General features: G+C 34.8%; 2 protein-coding genes across 3 annotated transcripts; both read left to right on the forward strand.

The window, feature by feature from the left end:
- Positions 1-2,581: 2,581 nt before the first annotated feature.
- On the forward strand, positions 2,582-4,873 carry LOC133307293 (probable amidase At4g34880). 2 transcript variants are annotated; one of them, XM_061507781.1, is made up of 5 exons: positions 2,582-3,155; positions 3,489-3,700; positions 3,820-4,056; positions 4,136-4,328; positions 4,415-4,873. In XM_061507781.1, exons 1-5 carry the CDS (start codon positions 2,604-2,606, stop codon positions 4,769-4,771), a joined length of 1,551 nt encoding a protein of 516 aa, XP_061363765.1. In that variant the 5' UTR covers positions 2,582-2,603; the 3' UTR covers positions 4,772-4,873. The 2 variants fall into 2 exon arrangements, with proteins under 2 accessions (XP_061363765.1, XP_061363766.1); XM_061507782.1 differs by having other exon boundaries at positions 3,612-3,700.
- A 10,973-nt stretch (positions 4,874-15,846) lies between these two features.
- Positions 15,847-17,986, forward strand: LOC133307282 (probable amidase At4g34880). Its single transcript, XM_061507769.1, has 5 exons — positions 15,847-16,401; positions 16,701-16,912; positions 17,030-17,266; positions 17,346-17,538; positions 17,624-17,986. The coding sequence occupies exons 1-5, from the start codon at positions 15,847-15,849 to the stop codon at positions 17,984-17,986; spliced, it is 1,560 nt and encodes a 519-aa protein (XP_061363753.1).
- Positions 17,987-19,323: the final 1,337 nt, after the last annotated feature.

Consider the following 19,323-nt stretch of genomic DNA (forward strand, 5'->3'; position numbering starts at 1 on the left):
TTAAATTTTTAAAATAATTTAAAAACAGAAATATAATAATAATTTTTAATTAAATAAAGGGTACAATAGTAAAAGAACCCTCATCGTTAGTGGAATAATCCATTCCATTGTAAAGAGTTTTGGGATAGTAATATTTCATTGAAATAGTAATGATTGTGTCCCGTCAGTGTGGTATTTCATTCAATTGGGTATCAACATCAATCACTTGTAAAAGAGTGACTTTGGGCAATTAATCAGTTCTACAGGCTTCGAGGCTAAATGCAATCGGGGAAACCACCGCATATGCATCAAACACCGATATTTTAAAAAAATTCACGTATTGTGTGCGATATTTTTCAATTTTTATTGACACTTCAATATTTTTCAACACTCTAATACTCACGGCAAAGATTCAAAAAATACGTTGCATTGCATTTTGAATTTCAACTATTAGATTCTTTAGATTATGATTATCATTTTATTGAATTTAATATAAACATTTGAGATTTCTTTGATTGATATTACAAGTTTAACTTTATTTTTTGTTAAATTATTGAATACTAAATATAATATACACTACATAAATTAAAAATATTATATAATATCAAAACATGTCCTAACGTGTCAAAATTTAATATTTTTTAAAATTAACGAATCGATGTATTGGGTCGTGTTATATCTCGTGCTCCGTGTCGATGCAACATAGCTACATATACCATAATTGTGGATTCCTTCCAAACAATACTGTCTTTAATTGAGTCAACAACAAAAGTTCTTATCTTTTAGTGAGAGAAAAATTCTCAATTCTTATTCACTTTCAAGTTTCAACTATGATATTATAATGTTATTATTCCCCAATATGTAGAGACACCAATTAACAAAAAAGTATGACAATTTCTAACTAACCTCTGACTAATTACCTCACCGATGTTCTTGATTATTCCCCAATATGTAGAGACACCAATTAAAAAATATATAACAATTTCTAATAGAAAGGCATACGTAAATAATGAGAGAGGTTTATTCCAATGCTTGGCATCATGTGTCGCGAGGAAAGCCTCGGGTACGAAAAAATTTAATATATTACGATACCTATTTTACGATGCCTTACTAATAAAGCATAATACATCAATTGACATATTTATTGAAAAGAGAAAAAATAATAATATTATAATTATATATTTCTTAAAATATATAATTTATAATTTTATTTTGAACAAGAGTGATACGCAATCCCAACACTCCGAATGACTAGGGGTGTTTGCGGTCTGGATTGGATCGGTTTTGGAAGCAAAAATTATCCGAAACGATCCAATTCCTTCGGTTTGATCATGTAATCATTTATTCGGTTTGAATTTTTTTTAAATCTGATCCGATCCAATCCAATTTTTTTCGGTTTGGATTGGATCGGTTTCGTTTTTTTTGAAAATCCTAAAATTTGTTTCATAATTATTGTGCAAATAACATCTTTTGTATATATTGACTTTGTAATTATTATTATTTTGAAATACAAAAGAATCAGTAAATGATAATATAATTTTTTTTTGGACAATGAGATATGAAGCTCTACATGGATAAAATCTTGTTGATGAGATGTGACTAGATTTTTTATTGGGTTAGTTGATGGGTTAATGAGTCTTGAGTTTAGAAATTTTTGGATTATGATTGGGAAAAATTCCAAGTAGGTAGATGGGAATTAATATATTGAATCGGTTTGGATTGGATCGATTTTCATCAACGAATCCGAAAACAAAACTGATTCAATCAATTAAAATTTGCAGTTTTTTTTTCGGTTTTCGATTTATTCGGTTATTGATTTTTCAGTTTATTTTGTTATCGGTTTTTCGGTTCGGTCACCGTGGTTTGAATCGGTTTGGATAGGTTGATGAGCATCCCTAAATATGGCTACTGTTGAGATATATAGTCCCACATTAGTTGTACGAGCAACTAATGCGGAGTTTATAAGGCCTTGGGCACTCCCACCCTTTGAGCTAGCTTTTGAGGTGGAGAGCTAGCTTTTGGGGTGGTGTATACCAAGGTTCTTTACATGGTATCATAGCCTCGCCGCCCCCCACTTTCTCTTGGCGTTTCTTAGCACATGTAGACTCGTGTGAGGGGGCGTGTTGAGATATATAGTTGTATGAACAATTAATGTAGAGTTTATAAGGCCTTAGACACTCTCACTCTTTTAACTTTTAGGGTGGTATATCCCAAAGTTTTTTACAGCTACATTACCCGTAAAGATGTTCTCCAAGTAGACACGTATTCCAATAGTGCCCAATCAATCAAGTATATGACAAGTATATAGAGCATGTCTCGGGCCCAATTCTTCGTTGCTTCCCATGTTGCTGTTGCTGTTCGTCCCAACCATTAATGGATATGTAGTCATAGCTTGGATAATGGATACACTTTCTTGCCTGTCATGTTAACATTTGATTGTGGAGTTGTGGACACCTCACCCACTGTAGAAGTTGGATGGTGCGGAACCTGTGAACCACGTTTGAGTAGTACTAGATATTTTATTTTTGTCCACTGTAATGATTGAGCAGCATATAAATACACACACTGTGTTTAAGAATGGCACAGCACAGAACACAGTTACTTGAAGATAAGCGGGTGTTCTCATGGCTTCCACTACACTATATGGTTTCTCTTTTTTTCAATTCCTTTTTCTGATCATAGTTGTCAGTACATTCTCTTCTTTGATATCAACTTCCTCGGCAAAGGGGTTCTCATTAGAGGAGGCAACTGTGCATGATCTCCAACTTGCTTTCCAAAGAAACCAATTAACCTCTAGGCAACTTGTTGAGTTCTACCTTAAACAAATACAAACCCAAAACCCAGTTCTTAAAGGGGTGTTGGAGGTGAACCCAGATGCACTAGCACAAGCAGACAGAGCTGACCAAGAGAGAAAGGCTAAGGCACCAGGGTCTCTTTCAGGCTTGCATGGAATACCCATTTTGCTTAAGGATAACATTGCAACAAAGGATAAGATGAACACCACAGCAGGCTCTTATGCACTGCTAGGCTCTGTGGTGCCAAGAGACGCAGGTGTAGTTACCAAGTTAAGAAAAGCTGGGGCTATCATATTAGGAAAGGCCACCCTCAGCGAGTGGTCACATTACAGGGCGAATGGAGCACCCAGTGGTTGGAATGCCAGAGGTGGTCAAGGAAAGGTAATTTAAGTGTTGTTCTTAATCTGAGCTTGGTCTTGCTTTTCTAGTCACATCTATCTACCGTTTAAATTTTTTTCTCGTAGCATGTTATTCTTAACCTTGATGTATTTGTTATGCCAATAGTAATCTTTGATATATTTATACATCAAATGCTATGAAGTTAACATAATTTTTGTACAGTTGACTACTTATTCTGGTATATTTGGATGCTACTCAGCATTTACCTAATTGATAGGCCATATATTATAGAGAATAGCTGCATGACTATACATACACCTTGACGTGAATGGTTGTAAAAATTCAAGAGTTAACCATGTGATATGTGTTCTGCAGAATCCATACACAATGGGTGATCCCTGTGGGTCCAGTAGCGGATCAGCAATATCTGTTGCAACAAATTTGGTGGCAGTGTCCCTTGGTTCTGAGACTGATGGCTCCATTTTATGCCCTTCTGAGTATAACTCCGTAGTGGGCATCAAGCCAACACTTGGTCTCACTAGTAGAGCAGGGGTAGTTCCAATCAGCCCAAGACAAGACTCAGTTGGGTAAGTCTATTGCAATGGCTCATTTTCTATATATCAACTCCTTGTGCAAGAACAATTTCCACAACCTTGATAGTCTTTCTTGCTACAACAAATGTGTAACATTGGGTGGAATGGTACAGACCAATTTGCAGGACTGTGTCAGATGCTGCTTATGTTCTTGAAACTATTGCTGGCATGGACACTAATGATGAGGCAACAATTAAAGCATCAAAGTATGTTCCCAAAGGTGGCTATACTCGATTTCTAAAGGAAGATGGGCTAAGAGGAAAGAGATTAGGAGTAGTGAGATATTTCTACAACTTTGGGGGTCATACTTTTCTGGATGAAACTTTTAAGCTACACCTAAAAACATTAAGGTAATGAAAATTACTACTTGTGTCAACTAATATTGCTAATGAAGCTTTAGTCTGTCTCATATGCTTCCTTCCAACTCAGGAAAAAGGGTGCAGTTTTGGTTGACAATTTGGAGATAGATAACATGAATGAAATTCTTAGTGGTACGAGTGAAAGTATTGCTTTGGCATTTGAATTTAAATTATCCTTGAACGCATACCTTAGAGGTTTAGTTGCCTCCCCAGTGAGAAGCTTGGCCGATGTGATAGCCTTCAATAAAAATCACCCAAAATTGGTAAGTATGTGAGAAAGGCCATTTTTGTTTATTTGTTCATGGTTAACATGAATAATACCAACTTAACAGTGGTATGGAAATTACAGGAGAAACTTGTTGAGTACGGTCAAGATCTCATGCTGCGAGCTCAGTCGACAAATGGAATTGGGAAAACACTGAATCAAGCATTATCAAACATGACTAGATTGTCAAAAAATGGATTTGAGAAACTAATGATAAGAAATAAACTTGATGCGGTGGTGATACCTTTTTCAAACTTCAGTCAGATACTTGCTATTGGAGGTTATCCTGGAGTAATTGTTCCAGCAGGATATAAAGAGAGTGTGCCATTTGGAATATGCTTTGGAGGTTTGAAAGGTTCAGAGCCAAAGCTGATAGAAATTGCTTATTCATTTGAGCAAACAACTAAGATTAGAAAGCCTCCTCCACTTCCCAAAGTTTAATGCTTAGAGAAAGATAGTCAGAATTTTGAATAGAATATAAAATGGCATGTACTGCTCATTTATTTAAGAGTAAATAAAAAATTCTGACAATAGGTTTAAACTTCCTCATCACTATTAAATACCTCTTCTATAGTTTGCACTACAACTATTTATCTTTTATTTCTTTTTTTGTTATTTCTTTATTTTTTTCATCAAAATCTACTTAAACACGGTTAAAAAAAGAAGGGAAAAACCAATATTACGTTGTAGAAAAATTCTTAGGTTATATCATAGAGAGTTAGAGACAATTAATTGTGAGGGCCATTATTTTTAAAATAAAAGAAATGTAAAAGAATTGATGGCCCAATTTTATGTGTCTGTGAGAAAATTATTTGCGTCATGTGAAAGGAGGAAAACATTACCCTTAAAAAAATGTATAAACTATCTATTTTTCCTCGTGAACAATAAGTCTATCATTTGATTACTTACTTCTCGTTATAATTTTTTATTGTGATTTTTTTATCTATAAGTATATCATTAATCACCGTAAAGTTCAAATATCTCCCTTATCAAGTTTTTATTACTTATCTTTCTTGTGTGTTTTTTATGCATTGTTATTATTTTAAATTTTAATTTGCTTGAAATAAATAGATTTGTTTTTTTTTTGGTAAAAAAATAAATAGATTTGTTACTTGGCTTAAAATAAACAAATTTGTAATTTTATAATAATTAAATAATAAATCTACTAATATCCAGTCAAGTAAAATTATCAAATATAATAATAAAAAAACTACAAAAGAGGTAAATGATAAAAGTTGAGGATGGAAATATTTGAATTTTCCATGAACTTATTGATAAAAGAAATTAGAAAAGAAGTAAGTAATAAGTAAATTAAATATTTTATACAATTTCGTAACAACGTTTACGTGAATTTAAACTATAAAAAGATAAATAAAAAATTAGATGAATAAATAATTATATAACACATCACATGCGGCGTATCTTAACTTTACCCTATTAAGAAATATATTGAGATGTAAAAAAGAAAACACTGTTGTAGGAATGTAAGCTAAGGTACTTAGTGCAACCCAGCTCAATTGCGCAATGTACAACTGACTTATGATGCTGGATACTGACATACAACATGGAACATAACATGATATGTCGACATTTTAATTCTAAAAAATGGCATATTTCGACACGTTTTAATATTAAATAATATTTTATATATATATAATATAATTTATATTTAATAGATATAACAGTCCATAATAAATCATATAACCAATCAAATATTCAAATTTCATAACATAAATATAAACAAAAATAATTTTTCGTACCTTGTTAATTTTTCATGTCAAATTTCATAACAGAAAAAATTGATTTATAAATGATTTTTTATTTTATTTTTAGTTAATAAAATAAAATTAAGACTAAAAAAAAATGTGTCCGAGCGTTGACCACGTATCAGAAAAAGTTAACTGCGTGTCGAAAAAACGTGTCAGAGCGTGTCCGAGAGTTGACCACGTGTCCCAAAATATTGACCGCGTATCGGAGCGTATCCGTGTCGGACACGCACAATTTTAAAAAATCAATGAGTCTGTGCTTTTCATGAACTGACTAGAGTAAGAAAATAATTTCGGTTCTATTTTTACTAAATGTATTTGACTGTGAAAAATTTCTAATTCAAAATTAATTTTATAATCAGCTGCTCAAAGAGTTAAAGCTTATTAAAATATTTGAGGGACCAATTCGTCTTAAAGAAATAATTAGGTGATAAAAAAAGAAAAAATTATTCCATTGCTTGCCATCAAGTGCCGCGTGGAAGGCCAAAAGGTTTATTTCATACATACTCCAATAGTGCCCAACTAATCATCCAGCCTCTCATAAACATATATGGTGTGCATGACAACCTTTCCGGAATCAAGTTTTTTTTTTAAATTTCTATTTCCGAGAACAGAAATGGATAGAAAACTCATTTGGTAAAATCGATTTATTTTTTTGTTTCCAGGATGAACCAGTTTAATTTTTGTGCCGGAGAACAACAAAAAAGAATTAGAAAATTTCTGTTTTTTTTTGTTTCCGGGCACAAAATGAGAAACACTTATCTCTCTCAATCACTCTCCACCTCCACCATCATCCCGACACGACCAACGCCCCATCGTTGTCGCCGCCATCGTACAACTAGTGTCGTCGTCACCACCCCCCACCACCATGATGCCACCGCCACCATCTTCACCATCTTCACCCATCACTAGCACCATGTCACCGTCACCACCTCAACCACTATCACCGTCACCGTCACCGTCACCACCACTATTTCCATCAACCACCACAATCATCATCGCAACCATTGTCGTCACCGCCACCGCCATCACCACCACCACGACGCCACCGCTACCATAACTACCATTGTCACCAATCACCACTACCATTGCCGCAACCACTACCATCACCATCGCCGCCGCTGCCGCCACCAACCACCACCACTGCCACCATTACGCCACCCCCGCCACTACCAGCACCACGCCATCGCCACCACTACCACCTGCCGCCACCATCACCACTGTCACCTACCACACCACCGCCATAGCCACCACCTTGCCACCGCTACCATTGTTGCCGCCACCAACCACCATCCCCACCACCATTGTCGCAGTCACTGCCGTCACCTCCACCACCACCATCCCCACCACCATTGTCGCAGTCACTGCCGTCACCTCCACCACCACCATCCCCACCACTACCGCTGCTGCCACCATTACCACCGCCATCGCCGCAGGCATTGCCATCACAACCACCACCACCCCTATCATCACCATGTCACTGCCACCACCACCATGCCACCCCTCACCGTCACCACCACCACCACAACCACACCATATGAAAAGGAAAGTGATGATCCGAAAATTTTTTATATTTAAAAGGAATTATTTTTTATTATATTATTTGTTGTATTATCAAACACAATTCTCATTCTCGGAATAAAAATAGAACATGTTATCAAATACATTTTTTTTTCTCAAAAACTGTTCCAAGGCACAGAAATAGAAAAGAATTGTTGTTTTTTTTTTTTTTTGAAACAGTGCTAGGAAATAGAATGATTTTCATATACACCCATAGGTCATAGAGCACCTCTTAACCCATTTTTCTATCGGGATAGGATAGTATTTTTATCTTTTTATATTTACTTTATTTATTTCTTTTTAACATTATTATATCATAATCTTAATTAATATTTAGGTAAAATAGGCAAAAATGAAAATCAGCTAAAATTATAATCTATTGGTGTTGAAGAAAAATCAATAAAGTAGAAATAAAAAAATATAAGGATAATATCGTATTCCTTCTTTATCCGATTATTCTTTCCTTCTCATGTTGCTTACCCTTAGTATTAATCCCACAATATTATTACTTGGCTAAGTGGAATTTCAAGGATGAAGATACAGCGTCAAATCTCGCTGCATTTAATACTGGATCATATGCAATAATAAAATTTATTTGACTAAGAATAAATTCAATGCAATAATAAAATTTATCTGGATCGTATGCTGCATTTATCATGAATCTTAGCTCAATCGTGAAAGAGCTAATTGAGGGTTATTTCAATAAAAGTTAAAGAGCATTCAATAAAGTTGTTTATGTCACTCTTGTGATCTATGCTTATCTCACAGTGAAAGACACACTGAAAATGAAGAAGAAATGTAACGGACTAATGGAGGAGTTTGTCTATGTTTTTTTCCCTTTAGTTATTGTTCTATCCGGTGGATAGAAATGTTGTTACATTGAAGAAATCAGCTAGAAGCAGAAGTGCTCCATCTTGGGCCAAAAATTACTCTCTGAATGTTTAGTAGTTGGGCAATATTGTCACGTGCGTGTAAATGGAAGTGTGAATAAGTGAAGTAGTTAAGTAGTTTGTCTGGGGACCATCCCACAATATCTCTCATGAGATCCTGTCACATACTCATTTTAGATTTCATTCACATCAGGTTGGATCATGTATGATCAAGCTCAGTATCTGTTGGATTGATCAATTAGAATTTTGGTAGAATAAAGTGACGAAAAGTTAAAGCTACTTTTTGGCGGCTTTTGTTTTTCCATGAAACAAATCTCTTACCATTATTCATTTAGTGGCTTTGGATGTTTTGCAACTGCAGAAAGTTGCAGAAAGAATGGGGAGGAGCGATGCAACACGGGTTCAACACAGAAACGCAAATTAAACGTGGAAAGAATTCGCCTATAAATAGATATTATTTTCTTCACTTTCGATCATCCCAAACTCAGAAAAATATATAGTGTCTTGTGAGTATTTTTTAAGAGTATGGTGTATTCTCTTAATTCAAGAGAGAGTAATATTGTTCTCTCCTTGTAATTAAAGAGATGTTGTAATTTCTTCCATTTAGTGAAGATCTTCTATACTCTTGCTCACGATTTTTTCCAATTAGATTTTTCATGTAAATTTGGTGTTTCACCTTATTAATTTTGGCGTATTTATTAATCTCTTGACAGGTGAAATTAAGATAAAGTTAATTATATTGTTGATGTCTAAGAAAGTGGTTAAAAGATATAGCTTTAAATTTAGTGGTTTTTTAATTAGAAATCATTGCATAGCACAAAGAGACTTCGATTAGATTTACAATTACTCATACAATTATATTGAAATGAAAAAGAAAAAGATAAACTTAGGGGAAAAAATAAAAGAAAAATAATACTAAATATGTTGATTTATTATTCTTCTATTTCTTTTTTTCTTATAAATCATCCGCAAAAAGATGAGATATGCTAGGACTCTTTTTACCCACTGTCACAGGCCTCTAATCTTTCCTCTCCACTGCATCGGCTATTATATGAGACATTTTTTCCATGCAGAGGACAAAAATATAAGGGGAAATGGGATCCCTTTGTCTAAGACCTCTTACTAGGGAAGATGAATCCAGACTTAGCACCATTCCAAAGAACTTCTAACTTAGAAGATGAGATGCAATGTATGATAAGATTGATCAAGAGCTCGGGAAGATTGATATCAGATAGCACTTTATGAATGAAGCTCCAAGAAATATGGTCATAGGTCTTCTCAAGGTCTATTTTGATAGCAAAGAAGCCTATTTTACCTTTCATCCTGATCATGGAGTGTATCATCTCCTGGGCAATGATTATATTGTCTTGGATTTGCCGATTGGGAACAAAATTGACTTGGAAGAGGGAGATTAACTTCTGAAGGAGGGGTTTTAGCTTGCTCACAATTATCTTGCTAATGCCTTTGTAGAGGACAAAATAAAGAGCAATGGAATTAAACAGATAGGTCTTATTGAGGTCTTTGATCTCAGCAGGGTTGTTCCAAACCTATCTCACACAATCACAAACTTGTTTTTCCACTACAGTCTAATTTGTTTTGGAAGAAAAAAGCTGGAAAACCATTCGGCACCGGAGCTTTGAGAGCTCCCATAGTGAAATAAGCTTCTTTAATTTCAGCGTCAGAGATATTCTTCTTCATACCATCCAAAACACTGTTCCCAATCGCTGGCCAGTTGTTCTTAGTGGTGGTCCAAGGTCTGCAGGGAGTGTCTTCAATAAAAAGTGTCATATAGACGGAGTGAATACGGTTAAGAAGGATAACTTCCTCTCTAACAAAGTGGCCTTCATCATTTTCAGCTCCAGAATTTTGTTTCTAGCTCTCCTAATGATAGTTGTGGTATAATGAAAGCTTATGTTCCGGTCACCATCTTCGATCCACTTGCATCTAGCTTTCTCAAACCATAAAACTTCCTCTTGTTTAAGGACCTAATTTAGCTCATCTTGCAGGGCTTTTTCCAAGACAGAGTTATCATCATTCGAAGGTGAAGAAGATTCAGCTAAGTCTCTTGAAGCTTGTTCATCAGAAATCCTTCCTAAGCTGAATGCAGCCGAACACTCTATTGTTCCAGGATTTCAACGGATCAACCAGATTAACAAGACTAAGATTAATGTTGAGATCCGGGCACCGAACATCTTTGAGAAAGTGGGGGAAGGAAGAATACTCTTCCCAAGTTGCTTGGAATATGAAAGGTATATCTTTCCAGTTGTCCACCAAAGGAAAAAGAGAGAGGAGGAGGGGGTTGTGGTCATAATTAAGGCGAGGCAGTGTTCTGACGTATGCTTCGTCAAATATGATTCTCCAATCTGCATTAGTGCACACGAGGTCCAGTCTTTTGAAGACTCTATTGAGACTAAGCCATTTAGGGCCTCTCCAAGTGAACTTAGAACCTCTACAGCCAATACAAAGGACATTGCAGTCACTTAAAACCGAAGAAAACTTAGAGCATCTACTTAGATTAATAGGAGCACCACCTTTCTTTTCCTTGGCTGAAGTAATTGCATTGAAATCACCCATCATCAACCAAAGACCCACAACAGTCCCACCAATTTTGATAAGATCTAACCGAAGAGCATGACACACATCCTTCCTCGGGCTGACATAAACAATAGTTAAGAGAAAAGAAGGCCCTGATTTGGGATAACATGTGACGTGAACAAACTGATTAGATTTTTCAATGAAAGTAATAGAGCAACAATCTTCCTTCTAGAGAATCCAAATACCACCAGAGGAGCCAACAACTTCCCCAATCACTGAAATTTTAAAGCCAATCTGCTTGATCTTTTTTTGAGCCATCATGCCACTGATTCTAAGTTCCAAAATGGCAACCAGACCAATCTTGTGTTTCCAAAAGAAATTGCAAAGTGTTGTTTAGAAGGGTTTTTTTGCAGCACCCCTACAATTCCACACTAGGCAATTCATTAGGAAATTGAAACAGACCCAGGATTGTTGAGTTCCTGGTTACTCTCCATCATGTGATCAAAGTTTATTTCAACCTCACAATTCTCTGTCTCCATACCTACAATAGCTTCCTTGGTTAAATTTGGGAGAACAGACATCATGATATCCTTATTGGGGGTTAAAACTTCTTGGTTATTCAAACCTAAATTAGAAGGAGACATTATGTATTCCTTCTTACCAAAGGGAACCAAAACAGAGGGCGCAGAACACTCTTTTTCCATAAGATCAGGTCCAACCAGAGAGATATTCTGAGCAGCAAGGCTAGAGCTTGGTCCTCTGCCTTGGTCAAAATTCTTTCTCAATGAGGGAGAATGGGACTTGGTCATAGCCTTGGCCTGTAGACCAGGACTGACCACAACAGAATTGAAGACAAAGGCTGATTTAGTCTCTATTTTTTGGCTTTTAATCCCTTGTTCAGCAAGGACATGAGCTTTCTTGCTATGCACAGGGGCAGGTTTAACAACACGAGCAGAAGAAGACATTTGTTCTTATTCCCTTTGGGGTTAGGAATACTAGCACCCAAAGTGGGCTTCTGATTTCGGTCTTTCCTAGGATTGCTCCCTTTTCCTTTTCAAGATTTTGTCTTCGAAGAGAATGGTCTGCTAGTGTTAGTAATAATGTTATCACCAAAAGCCCTACCAGCAACTCCCCCATTTTTAACAGCTACTTGGGACTTTGGTTATCATTTTTGGACTACCATCCAGGGGCCAACTCCCTAAATTGTCATAGGATTCTCCACCTCAGTCTCACTATTAACAGGAGTATTACTGACATGCACAGGCTTGGCACAGTCTAGGCAATTGTCAGCGTTGTGACCATAGTTGAGGCAGATTAGGAAGAGACCTTCGTATTCTACTTTAAAGACATCTTCTTCTACTCCTCTCAAAGGTTTGGAGAGATCTAAGTCAACACAAACTCCAGCGAATTCTCCTCTATCACCGTTCAAAGTAGCTTTGTCAACTTTGATAATTTTCCCTATTAAATTTCCTAAATGGTTCAAGCAGGGAGGCGAATCCAAGCAGCAACTCTATAGATGTTGTTAGCCTTGAGAGGGTTGAAACAGGGTTCCCACTTCCTGATAGCTAGATAATGACCAAACAGCAGCCAGGGTCCTCCTGTTAGAGCTAGGTTAAGATCTTCTACACTGGCGAACTTGACAGAGAAAAAGTCATTGCCCAGACCAACTACCACAATCGACCCTGACTTAGCCTATAGACTTTCAAGTTTATTCTTTATGAACATGACACCAACTTTCTTGTTTAAGAGTTTCACTATCAATGCATTCTTCTAAGGGCTTCTCATCCTCTGTTTTGCTTTCCCTTAGCACCTTATTCTGATGGAGCCATCTTCCTCGAAGATGGTTTGGAATCCCCAATCAGAAATCTATCCCTTTGACGGGTCTAGTGGAACACATTTTCTTCTATCGCTTTGCTCATCCATGAAGAATCAACCCCCGTAAGGCATTTATCCTTTCGTAAAGCATCGAGAAAGGTTCTGAGATTTTTAGGAGGTGTGTTTGAGATTTAACCTAAACTTGTTCCTCTATTCATTGAGTATGGAGAAAACTTCTCCCAATCCTTAGATCTTTTGACACTTCTTCGCAAACTTTCAAAAGAATCGGGAGAGATCGCCGAAGAAGCACCGTTGGCATCATCCATGGACGACATCTTCAAAGCCCTAGCCCCTAGCAGAGAGAGAGAAAGAAATTGTGCGCGTGTCACAAACGCACCTAACCCATAGCAGTATTGTTTAACTTTTGTTTATCCTATAATTTAAATGGTGTGAAATATTATTCTACGTAAGATGTTGCACACACCGGCCAGTTTCCTTCTTAACCTCTAACTAATTACCTCATCACTGTTAAATACATCTTCTATAGTTTGCATTACAATTATTTATCTTTTAATTTTTTTTATCAGTTATTTTTCTGTTTTTGTCATCCAAATCTACCTAAATTCGGTTAAAAAAATGTATAAACTATCTATTTTTCCTTGTAAACAATAAGTATACGATTTCATTACTTCTCCTTATAATTTTTATTGTGATTATTTTTTTATCAATGAGTTTATTATCGTAAAGTTCATGTATCTCCCTTATCAAATTTTTATTACTTATCTTTCTTGTGTGTGTTTTATTCATATTATTATTTTGAATTTTAATTGGCTCGAAATAAATGATTTGTTACTTGGCTTAAAATAAACAAATTTTTAATTTTATAATAAAATAAATAATATAAATAATAAATTCACTTACATCAAGCCAAGTAAAATTATCAAATATAATAATAAAAAAAACTACAAGAGAGGTAAGTGATAAAAAAATAGACAAAGGAACTATTTGAATTTTACCTTAAAAATAATGAATTTATTGATAAAAATTCTCCCAAATAGTTCATTGCAATATTAATAAAATTTATGTGGATCGTATGCTGCATTTATCAAGAATCTTAGCTCAATCGCAAAGAGGAAATTGAGGGTTATTTCAATAAAAGTTAAAATACATTCAATAAAGTTGTTTCTCCCATTCTTGTGATCTATGCTTATTGCACAGTGAAAGACACACTGAAAATGAAGTAGAGACGTATTGGACTAACGGAAGAGTTTTGACTATGATATTTCCCTTTTAGTTATTAAAGCTAAAAAGAGTGATGTTGTTTGATACTAGTGTTTTCTATGAAATAATACACGAAGGCTATTCACTTGATTATTTTTTTAACAAAGTTAAAAATAAAAAATTAAACTAGATGTTACGATGCAAAGCACTTATAGTATCGTAAAATATTACATAAACAATTGACAACATGTATCGTACATATTTTAAATTTTGTGTTGATAATTTATAAATATTTTAATTTTTATTCTTTAGGATGGTTCCTTTTATAATATTTAATTGGTGTGGTTAATAATGTTTTAAAATTCGTATTTTCTCTCAATTTTATTTTAACTGAATAATACTCTATTAATTGTTGTGTTAATTGTTGTATGAAATAAAGTCGTATATATGTACTATTAATCCAGGCAAAAAAGAATTCTGAATATGTGGTTTAAAGTTAGAGAGAAAATTGGACATTTGACTATTATAAATTCATTGCAATAAGATTTTTGACTTGTTGTCACTTGTATTTTGAATTTACCATGAATTTGACTTATTTATTTATTTAATATATTTTCTTATTTATTTTTCTAATATTTTAAAAAATACTTAGAAATTAAGTTTAACGAAAATAAAATTCATACTTATTTTAATATGTATATACGTATATATAATTTAAGAAAAATATATATATATATATATATATATATTCTAAAAGTTTAATGTTAATTAAGTCCTTTATGATTATTTTTAATTATTGAAAATAGTATGTGAATATTTTAAAGTAATTATAACTTTAAATGTTTAACATAAAAATAAAAATAAACATCAATGGAAGATAATTATTCAATATTTTATAAAATCTTTAAAAATATATTATTTTAATAAAGTTTTAATTTTTACCGTATACAAATTGATTTAGGGCTATAATATAATCTTGTCCAAAAGAAAGGGGTATAATATAATAATTATGCAACTTTATAGTTGATATTAGTGTGAGCAAAGTTTTCATTTTGTTCATTAGAGGCCTTATTGAAAGATTTATAAATAATCATTTATAAATTGTTCCATTATTTACACAAATAGGTTTATTTATAATTTGAGAAGCTATCAAAATAACTAAGAAATTCGAAAATAATGTTTAGGTTAATTTAATGTATGCACCAAATAATTCGGGATTGGTTGCTATCGCAAACAAATGGGTTATTGCATTGGCTTCATAAATTCTTTCATTTATATTATCTTTATTTAGTTCATTAACTACTAAACAATTTGGTGTTCCATCATATTTGAATATCCTAATAATAACACAGTTTTAATTTTTGTCCTTCTGAATATTAAAGCATGTACAATGTAGTAGAGTCATGATTATAATTATGAAGTCCATCATTTTCATATTCAGGAAGTTATGGAAGCTCTATTACGATATTTCCTTTCCATTGGACAGTAAAGCATAGCAAAAAAGTTTTATTAACAAATTGCATTTCAGTCACTAGAATTTGGATGCTGTGGAACAAGAGAATTTCTAGTGTAGAAATTCTCGTGGAACAGCGAGTGAATCACGGGGGGGTGTTAGATATTTTATTTTTGTCCACTTGTCTTTCATAACTAAGAAGCATGTATACATCTATAAATATTCACAACGTAATTAAGAATGACACAATAACTTGAAGATTAGTGGGTGTTTCTCATGGCTTTCACTACACTCGGGGGCTTCTCTTTGAGTTTTTTCCGATTCCTTTTTCTGATCATTATAGTCACCTTCACTTCTTTGATATCAACTTCCTCTGCAAAGGGGTTCTCAGTAGAGGAGGCAACCGTGCATGATCTCCAACTTGCTTTCCAAAGAAACCAATTAACCTCTAGGCAACTTGTTGAGTTCTACCTTAAACAAATACAAACCCAAAACCCAGTTCTTAAAGGGGTGTTGGAGGTGAACCCAGATGCACTAGCACAAGCAGACACAGCTGACCAAGAGAGAAAGGCTAAAGCACCAGGGTCTCTTTCAGTGTTGCATGGAATACCCATTTTGCTTAAGGATAACATTGCAACAAAGGATAAGCTGAACACCACTTCAGGCTCTTATGCACTGCTAGGCTCTGTGGTGCCAAGAGATGCAGGTGTAGTTACCAAGTTAAGAAAAGCTGGGGCTATCATATTAGGGAAGGCCACCCTCAGCGAGTGGTCAGAATTCAGGTCGAATGAAGCTTCTAAAGGATGGAGTGCCAGAGGTGGACAGGGAAAGGTAATTTAAGTGTTGTTCTTAATCTGAGCTTGGTCTTGCTTTTCAAGTCACATCTATCTAACGTTTAAAATTTTTCTCATGCTATTTGTTATGCCAATAGTAATCTTTCATATATTTATATATCGAATGTTATGAAGTCAACATAATTTTTGTACAGTTGACTACTTATTCTGGTATATTTGGACGCTACTCAGCATTTGCCTAATTGAAAGGCTATATAGAAAATAGCTGCATGACTATAACTTGACGTGAATGGTTGTAAAAATTCAAGAGTTAACCATGTGATATGTGTTCTGCAGAATCCATACACAATGGGTGATCCCTGTGGGTCCAGTAGCGGATCAGCAATATCTGTTGCAGCAAATTTGGTGGCAGTGTCCCTTGGTTCTGAGACTGATGGCTCCATTTTATGCCCTTCTGAGTATAACTCCGTAGTGGGAATCAAGCCAACACTTGGTCTCACAAGTAGAGCAGGGGTAGTTCCAATCAGCCCAAGACAAGACTCAGTTGGGTAAGTCTACTGCAATGGCTCATTTTCTATATATCAACTCCTTGCAAGAACAATTTCCGCAGCCTTAAAAGTCTTTCTTGCTACAACAAATGTGTAACATTGTATGAAATGGTACAGACCAATTTGCAGGACTGTGTCAGATGCTGCTTATGTTCTTGAGACTATTGCAGGCATGGACACTAATGATGAGGCAACAATTGAAGCATCAAAGTATGTTCCCAAAGGTGGCTATACTCAATTTCTAAAAGAAGATGGTCTAAGAGGAAAGAGATTAGGAGTAGTGAGATATTTCTACGACTTTGGGAATGATACTTTTCTGGATGAAACTTTTAAGCTACACCTAAAAACATTAAGGTATTGAAAATTACTATTTGTGTCAACTATTACTACTAATGAAGGTTTAGTCTGTCTTATATACTTCCTTCAAACTCAGGAAAAAGGGTGCAGTTTTGGTTGACAATTTGGAGATAGATAACACTGATGAAATTCTTAGTGATACAAGTGAAAGTATTGCTTTGGAATTTGAATTCAAATTATCCTTGAACGGATACCTTAAAGGCTTAGTTGCCTCCCCAGTGAGAAGCTTGGCCGATGTGATAGCCTTCGACAAAAATCACCCAAAATTGGTAAGTATGTGAGAAGGACACTTTTGTTTATTTGGTGATGGTTAATATAAATAATACAAACTTGAGAGTGGTATGGAAATTACAGGAGAAACTTGATGAGTACGGCCAAGATCTCTTGCTGCAAGCTCAAAAGACAAATGGAATTGGGAAAACACAGAGTCAAGCATTATTAAATCTGACAAGATTGTCACAAAATGGATTTGAGAAACTAATGATAAGAAATGAACTTGATGCGGTGGTGATACCTTTTTCAAGATTTAGTCCTGTACTTGCTATTGGAGGTTATCCTGGAGTAATTGTTCCAGCAGGATATAAAGAGAGTATGCCATTTGGAATTTGCTTTGGAGGTTTGAAAGGCTCAGAGCCAAAGCTGATTGAAATTGCTTATTCATTTGAGCAAGCAACTAAGATTAGGAAGCCTCCTCCACTTTCAATGTATAACGTTTAGAGAAAGACAGTCACAATTTTGCTAGAATATAAAATGGTATGTACAACTCATCTATTTGAGAGTAAATAAAAAATTCTGACAATCAACTAGTGAAAAGAGAAAATGAGAAGTCAGATCTCTGATCAATCAACTGAAGCTTCAAGGAACCTTTTCCTGGAGATATTCGCATACTGATACTGAAATTAGAAAAGAAAAAAGGGGCAGTTTAATTTTAAACTGTTTCATCCTTAATTTTTGAACATAAAATCGTGGAATGTTTTTGCTGCTAAGATGAGGATGATGGAAAATAATAATGTTGAATGATTTATGTAACCGAGAAAGGAAAGGTAAATGTTCATGGCAAAGATTTATCTCAGTTACTGAAATGTTACGTAATTCTAACCTTAGAATTACATGATACCTAAAAAAAAAAATACTGAAATGCTAATAAGAATGATGAACTAAGATGAACTTGCTAAATACATTCAATAATGTTGAATGATTTGTGTAATAGGAAAGGAAAGGTAAATAAAACTATGTCTTTGATTTATTAAAGTTCGCAGTCTCGATGACTTAAGAGTAGGGAGGGGGAGCTTATCACGAAAAAAGAGTATTTGTCTCTAGTTTTTTTAAGCTCTTTCAATGCCTCTCACAAAACTCATTCCCACACTATATACCTGGGTAACAACCTCTTGCATGTGAGTCCAACAAGCTTGGTGATGGAGCTAGGAGAAGAGATTAAACACACACCCTTGGAAGTTAAGTTGCTTCGGCTTGAGGTTACTTTGAAACTTTGCATGTAGAAGTTAGGGGAAGATATTAAGTGGGGAATGATATATTAAGATGATGGAGATTGAGAGAGTGTGGTGATAGCTTGGCCAAGGAGAATGGAGATAGGTAAGACTTGGTGAGGTTTTTCGTCAAAAGATTTATGAAGGTGATGAGATGATGGCTTCGGCTGATTTGCAAGACTTTTGAGTGTCAAAAATAGATATCTAGCTTAGTGTTTGAACATTCAGATTTTTGGTCAAATGGATATATTGTGAGTGGATATGTTGTGTCATTTCGCTGGTTAGGCATGTGGCGCACATGCATATCAGCATATGCATGAGATGTGATGAGAGTTTGGGATGCCACTTGGTGGCCATGCACCCAATTGAATGAATTGACAAGAAATTCGAAAATTACTATTTAGGTTCTAATGTATGCACCATTTAACTCGGGATTAGTTGCTATCGCAACAAATGGGTTATTGGATTAGCTTCATGCATCCTTTTATTTATATCATCTTTATTTAATTTATTAAATTACTAATTAATTTGATGTTCCATCATATTTGAATATCCTAATAATAAAAC

Source organism: Gastrolobium bilobum, unplaced genomic scaffold (genome assembly GCF_033153095.1).
Source record: "Gastrolobium bilobum isolate Gb01-03AN ecotype WA unplaced genomic scaffold, APGP_CSIRO_Gbil_v1 utg121, whole genome shotgun sequence".
Lineage (NCBI taxonomy): Eukaryota > Viridiplantae > Streptophyta > Magnoliopsida > Fabales > Fabaceae > Gastrolobium > Gastrolobium bilobum.

Bases quoted from the DNA above. Each gene is read 5' to 3' on its own strand.
- LOC133307293 (XM_061507781.1), top strand. From the start codon at position 2,604: ATGGCTTCCACTACACTATATGGTTTCTCTTTTTTTCAATTCCTTTTT. The intron at 4,057-4,135 runs GTAATGAAAATT...CTTCCAACTCAG, and splicing joins CTACACCTAAAAACATTAAG to GAAAAAGGGTGCAGTTTTGG. The intron at 4,329-4,414 runs GTAAGTATGTGA...TGGAAATTACAG, and splicing joins ATAAAAATCACCCAAAATTG to GAGAAACTTGTTGAGTACGG.
- LOC133307282 (XM_061507769.1), top strand. From the start codon at position 15,847: ATGGCTTTCACTACACTCGGGGGCTTCTCTTTGAGTTTTTTCCGATTC. The intron at 16,913-17,029 runs GTAAGTCTACTG...GAAATGGTACAG, and splicing joins CCAAGACAAGACTCAGTTGG to ACCAATTTGCAGGACTGTGT. The intron at 17,267-17,345 runs GTATTGAAAATT...CTTCAAACTCAG, and splicing joins CTACACCTAAAAACATTAAG to GAAAAAGGGTGCAGTTTTGG.